This window comes from Chelon labrosus (genome assembly GCF_963514085.1).
Source record: "Chelon labrosus genome assembly, contig: SCAFFOLD_273, whole genome shotgun sequence".
In the NCBI taxonomy this organism is placed as follows: Eukaryota; Metazoa; Chordata; class Actinopteri; order Mugiliformes; family Mugilidae; genus Chelon; species Chelon labrosus.
Window position 1 is genome coordinate 646 of NW_028181554.1, and position 6,644 is coordinate 7,289.

Sequence of the window (6,644 nt, forward strand, 5' to 3'; positions counted from 1 at the left end):
ACCTCGGCCACTGTTTGACCATCCGTGCTATATATTTCACTAGTTTTAAACACTTCATTTGAGTCACGGAGTGAGAGGTAATATAAAACAGGAAAGACACAAACTATTCCAGCCTCTGTTTTAGCAGCCTCTCAGAGCAGGTGACCGACAACGTGTAGCGTGTGCAGCTATTATCTCTGCTAAACATGTGCATTCCTCTGGCCCACATCTACCCACCTTTCAGTCCCCAGGAAAAGGGAAATGGGGGGTGGGGGTGTTACCCAAACAAAAGCATGCCACACACATGCTGCAAGCATGGAACCAACCAAGCCATCAAATCCCTTTGCCGCCCATTTCACAAGTCGAGGTGCAGATCCTGAGTTAACCCTGTCTTACGTTCATGTGATGTGACGCTCTACCTGATATGTAAGTGAAGGCTGCCAGTGCGTTGCTGATGAGGGCCATGTTGCCACTAGAGGTGGAGTTGATGATGGGATTCACGCTCGGGGGTGGCAGTGGGCCGTCTCCTCCTCCACCTCCTTCTCTTTCGGCGTCTGAAGACTTCTCTTCGATGGGGTTCGTCCTCCGAGTCTTTTTCTTATCTAAAACACAAGGACAAGGCGGTTTGGTTAAACAACACGAACCAGACCCTAGAAGGAAAACATGCACACGCAGCTGAATCAGTGCCACAGGCGGATGTTTTTATTAAACAGCTTCAAATGCAGTGCGTGAAAACACAACTGACGCATACAGTGGTACAATGATTCACAGTGGCTGAGTCTCATTACCGCATGCACCGTCACATTATGACGGAGCTGCTTGGACAATTTACAGTAAAGCGAGAGGGTATTGTCTCCCGAGGAATCGCAGCAACATCAGTCGGAACAATGAGTCACCCGCGGCCCCTCTGCGGCTTTTAGGAGATTTTAGGAGAAGCGCTTTTGTAAAACGATGCATCACGCATAAGACGCGCACATGGTCCCAGGGAGTTGTGTGATTCAGAAGATAACACAACATCCGTTTCTGTCAAATTCATTCTGACTCAGATCATTAAGACACACAGAGAGAGAGGGCCACATGGAAAACGTTTGCTCTGGCAGCCTTACAACAGCTCCCCCCCGAAATCTCAGAAAGAAAAAGTTCTATTTATAGACGACCGTTTCCTCCATTGGATTTTCATCAGCTCCTCTCGGTGTTTACACTTGGCTTGTGTTGTGTATGCAAGAGAGCGGATTAGTTTTCAGAGTACAGTCACCTCTGGTTAAGCTGGCGCGGTGTAACTTCTATAACTTTAGCGCCATACGACGAGCAACACGTCACCGACGAAGTACAAAAACAAGCTGAGCTCAAAGACTCGAAATAAACGGGAGCTTTCAGTTCGGTGACCTCAGGTCTGAGGAGGCGTATGGTCATATTTACATTTTTGAAGCCGAGCGTGCTTTGGTGGAGTGTCACACACACACACACACACACACACTGGCGACCTCAAACTGCAGAACCTCTAAGGTGTGTCAGGCTCTCTTTATCTGATAAATCCAGTTTAGACTGGAATTGCTCACTGAGGAGGTAAATGCTTCCACCTGGACCCACTGCGGCGGTGCACACATCGGCTAACATTCGACCGCGATCTCTGTTTTTAGAAAAACTAGCCACTTGGTCGAGAGAAGATGCGGAAAACGCTGTGATGGGAATACAAAAATAAATGCGCGAAACACAAGCTCATGTATGGTTTACATCTTTAACCTTTTGGGTTGGGATCCAACTTCTACAAAATCTTGACCTGCTAGAGCCGTGTCTGAATTTTGTCCGACATAACGGTGTTCCTCTAAAAGCCTACTGTAGGGACTTGAAATATTTCAATTGCACTAAGTGTCACGTGGTTTTATTGAACTGATATAACAAGCTCATAAATAAGAGGGAAAGTTAAGCGGAAACAGAAAGGAGAAAATCCAGAGTTTAACTCTGAATCCAGAGTTAAATAGGAAGATTCACATCAGTGCCTGTGATAAATGCAACGCTGGAGCATCTAGATAACGTAGCTTAGCTTTGAGACTGGAAACAAACAAAAAGAGTAAGTCATTGTCTGTGTGTAGGTGACAAAATATACCATCATGACTCACGTATCACCCTGTTTTATTGTTGTTTCATTCACACAAAGAAACAAATGGTAAAAACAAGGTGCGCTCTTTGTTGAGGACTTCCCAGAGCCTTTGCGTGCTGTGCGGCTCCATCTTTGTGATGACAGTCAGGCAGCAAAGATTACATTTGTTCCACAGCAACAACAAAATGCATCTTGTTGTCTTTTCCTGCTCACGCTTAATTTCCCTTCTTCACGTGTTTGGTCTGCCGCGTCACAGCGGGGACGGGAACAGGTTTTTCCTGAAGCCGGTGCGAGAAAGCCGAGCCATTCATTCGTCAGCAGCACCGCAGCGCACGTCTTCTGTCTTCTCCCTCTCCCACCTCCTCTTTCATTCATTCGTCTATCTTCCTAATCAGTGCGGTGCCCCCAGCTGAAGAGTAATTAGCGCGCTGGATGCAGGCCACCATCCCTCATGAATAACGCTTTTGTTTGAGATCCCGTCCATAGCTGGCTTCCTCTCTTTTTTTTTTTCTTTTCATTCTTTCGTTTCATTGTTCTTGCTCGGTCTTCTCCCTCGTTCTTTCTCTCTCCCTCTCAGGGATTACAGCACGCTGATTTAGACTGTGGTCACATATACAGCAATGACTGGTTCTTGGAAAGCACCATATTTTTAAGACCGGTGATCATAAGCCGTCCAAACCAATGGCTCTGCTGGTAGACATATGGAAACATTTGAACTTGTGTGACTTTTGATATACATGCGCGTTTGCCCCGACTTGAGACTTGAATTACGGCTCGTCTCGATGCCTGGGAGGCCTTGAGACAGCTTAGTGTTAACTGCTCTCCATGGGGGGCTGTGAGTGTGTGTGTGTGTGTGCCAGTGTGCAAGCTTTGGCCGTTAGACTCACCTGGAACAGTGTCAGGGCTTTTCGCTGAGCTTCCCTCTGGAGGGCTGTCTCCTACTATGTTGGGGTCATGGGCGCTGGGAGGTGAGTGGTACACCGGGGGTCTGGGGCCCTGCTCCTGGAGCAACTTCTTTGGAACTTCAAAGAGAAAGACAAGCGGTGGACGTTAAGGGATGCAGGAAAAAGGAAGCACACGGGATAGCATTCATTTCTGTTACAGTTCGACATTAATGATCTCCCCATGGATCCTGACCAATGATTGTTATCTCTTGATATTGATACACCGATCAGGCACAACATTATGACCACCTTCCGAATATTGTGTAAGTCTCCCTTGTGCCTCCAAAACAGTTGTGACTCATCAGAGAATGGACATGGGTCTTCTGAGGGTGTCCTGTGGTGTGTTGTTAATGGGGGGCTTTGGGTCCTATGGGTTGAGGGGAGGGGAATCTGTGGATCATCCCACAGATACTTGATCAGTTTGGGATCTAGTGAATTGGGAGGCCAGGTCAACACCTTGTTTTTTTGAGTTGTTCCTTAACCATTTGTGTGTGTGTCTGTATCAGGCTGCATCCTGGTATTCCCCTGGTAATTTTTAAGTCGTCACTGTTTTGTATATATTTTTGACAAATTCTGTGCTACTGTGACAAGTTAATTTCATGTTTATTGATACGTGGGATCAATAAACATGTCTTATCTTATCTGTCTTATCTTATCCTGCTGGGGATGATTGCTTCCATCAAGGAGTGTCATTGCTATGGGGTGGGGGTGCCTGGTCTGGTCTAGGTGGGTGCTACATGTCTGCCGGGTCCAAAAGTTTCCCAGCAGAACACTGTATTGTCACAAGATGGTCAATGTTGTTTACTTCTCCTGTCAGTGGTCATAATGTTATGCCTGATTGGTGTATAAGAATCAGCCATTTTTAATATTTGCTGACAATAGTTGTAATTGTCAGCAAACATCCAAAACATGCGCGGCAACATTTGTTTCAAGTCATGCTTCTGGACACCTGATAAACATCATTCAGTTACTTGCTATCTTCTAGCTCAGTTTTGGTCTCCACCAGCTCCTAATAGTGATACGTGTCTCTTCTATGATCACCAGTCATAGTTCATGACACCAGTAGTAGACACGAATTGTGTCTGCCTTACCTTGCGAACTAAAACCAACCCATTGAACAGGCGAAAACCAATATATTTTCTCCATTATCGCTTGAAAAATGATTATGTAATCACCCGTATATTTGAAGATTTAAGTTAACCGACTTGAAAATCCTTTCTCCCATTGACTACAATGAAAAAAACAGAGTCTTAGTGGAAGCTCCTCTCCTCCTTCAAGTGCAAATACAGTAGTCTTTGTTTCACAGCAGATGAAAAGTCATGTCTTACGCATTTCATTAAGGTGACCATGAAAGCAAAAACAACTGTGATGGAAGAGATAGGAGCTATGAATAAGACAGCCGTAGGCAGCCTTGTGGCCATGATTCACACACTTCTCCTGAACTTGCGCATTCATTCCCAAAAGTCAAACTGCCCCCACCTCCTCATCTCTCCACCACCCCCAACCTAACAGTGTCCTGTGAGTCAAGGAGTCTGCGCTGCTTCCCCCCAGACACAAAACCCGCAATGGAGTGGGCTTTACATTCCTGCCCGCTCACATGTGGTTTTCGGAGGCCGGGCCACGCTCCGGTCACCGTGTTTGCCTGCCCTGTCAGATTGAAGGTGGTTTTACTGCTCCATGGATCTGCCGTCCGTCCAGCTCTCTCTTGCATTGCTCCGGACAAACAAAAAAGGCCACGAGGAAGAAAAAAAGAAATCTGCTGCCTGGTTTTGCTGACATCGCTGGTGCCAATAGTGAAGCTGCGACATGTGATTTGGGGTAAAAACGGAGCATTTGTTTAAAGGCCGATGAATAAACACGCTGATCAGATTTCCAGAGACGCATTCTGGCAGCGATCCAAGGGCCAATCAAAGCGCAGGAAGCAGCAGCGGAGACCACAGAGCCCCCCCCCCCCATTTCACTGCATACTACTTATGCCCTGGATGCATTACAAGATTTTTCCAATTGTAAGCAATGATGAAAAGCCTGAGCAGGCACATTTAACTACCACTTTCATTTACACATTTTTACTCAGAAGTCCTTTAAAAGCATTTTTATGACATTTTCTTGCTTTTATTAGACCGTTATTAAAGATTGACAGGAGATATCCACTGTGGAGAGACCGTCCCCGGCCAAACTAAACCACCAAACCGCCGGGCGACCATTATTTGTGCAAACGCACTACGTGGCAAACAGTTAACAACAGCCGCCCTTTGACGAGCACACATGCAAACTTGGAGAACACGGCTCCTCTTTTTAGATGCAATACACCTGCATTTTTCTCCACCATGCAGAATGGGGATCTGCCTTCGGTAATTCATTCTCAGAGCGCAACAGTTCTGCACCAGCACTGACACAATGGTAAAAACTGGCTCAGTGCTGTTCCCCTCTCCTTCTGCACACTACAATTTGTTTTTCTTCTGCCAATAAAAACGGAAATCACTCAAATCTCTAAAATCACACTGTTGGGATTTGAGTGCATGCTATAATATTATTTAAGGACGGGCGCCGAAGTAAAACTCTTGTGACATTGCCGTTAGGGGAAAGTATTCAAGAGATCCGAGTCCTTCATTCACAAATTTGCTTAACCGGGTCGAAAGCGAGGCAGTTACTCTCATAATTTACTACGTTTCTCTTTTACAAATATCAACTGATGATTGATTGACTTCACTAAGAGACTGCTTTCTCTCTTATTCATACCACATTATCATCTAAACAGAAAGAGCCACATGAAGGAATGCGCATGGGAGAGAAAATGCTGAAGACGCTGCAGAAAAACTGAGAGCTAATCAACAAATGTGGTCCAAAAAAACGTCGTATTGCAGCAGCATTCTCGCAGAGTTATAGCACCGTGAGGGTGCCACGGCAGCGTTGGAATATATAGTGTCCGGTATGTTGCATGAGGAAACGTATATTCTTACATTTAAATACCTTTCTGTAATTGCATCATCTCATGTGGCGAACCGCACCAATCTGTCAACTAAATAGGTTAAAAAACCAAGAATCTGAAACCCCCGTTTTATCCAGTTCTGGTTGGCAAAACTAAATAAACAGTGCCCCCCCGTCTGCCACACACTCATGCGAGGAGGTAAAACAGGCAGCCCCCCACCGCCGCCGCCGTTCTTCCTCATCAATCTGACACACTAATCATGGGTCTTACAACTCCCCCAACTGCCACGCTGCCACCATTCCCCCAAGCCACGCCCTGATTACAGCCTTCTGATTGGTCCTAATTGGCTGCACATGTGGCCCAGGGTCACAGCTGAGAAACACCGAAACGTGACGCGCACACACACTCTCGCACACACATTTTGTCATCCACGGTTATAGGATGCGTGACTGACACACACACTCGCGAAGATGAATGCATTACCTGGCGTACGCAGGCGAACACGCAGCCCAACGCGCCCGCGTAACATTAGTCCATTTATTATCCCAAACAATAGTCTGTCGTGTTGTTCCATTGGTTTTCTTTGCAGGCGAAAGCCAGTAAAGTATACCGACTGCTGGTCTTCTAAAAATAATAGTCAAAAAAGCTAAAACCTCTCGAAGTAAACGGCCGCAAACCACACTTAAGGAGC

At 46.1% G+C, this 6,644-nt stretch overlaps 1 protein-coding gene across 1 annotated transcript; it reads right to left on the minus strand.

Annotated features, from left to right (window-relative positions):
- Window positions 1-398: 398 nt before the first annotated feature.
- On the minus strand, window positions 399-4,735 carry LOC311509887 (uncharacterized protein; the record flags this gene model as incomplete). The annotated part of the gene is made up of 3 exons (XM_084575326.1): window positions 399-581; window positions 2,968-3,102; window positions 4,606-4,735. Coding segments are annotated over 3 exons (448 nt in total), but the record flags the coding sequence as incomplete, so codon positions are not given.
- Window positions 4,736-6,644: the final 1,909 nt, after the last annotated feature.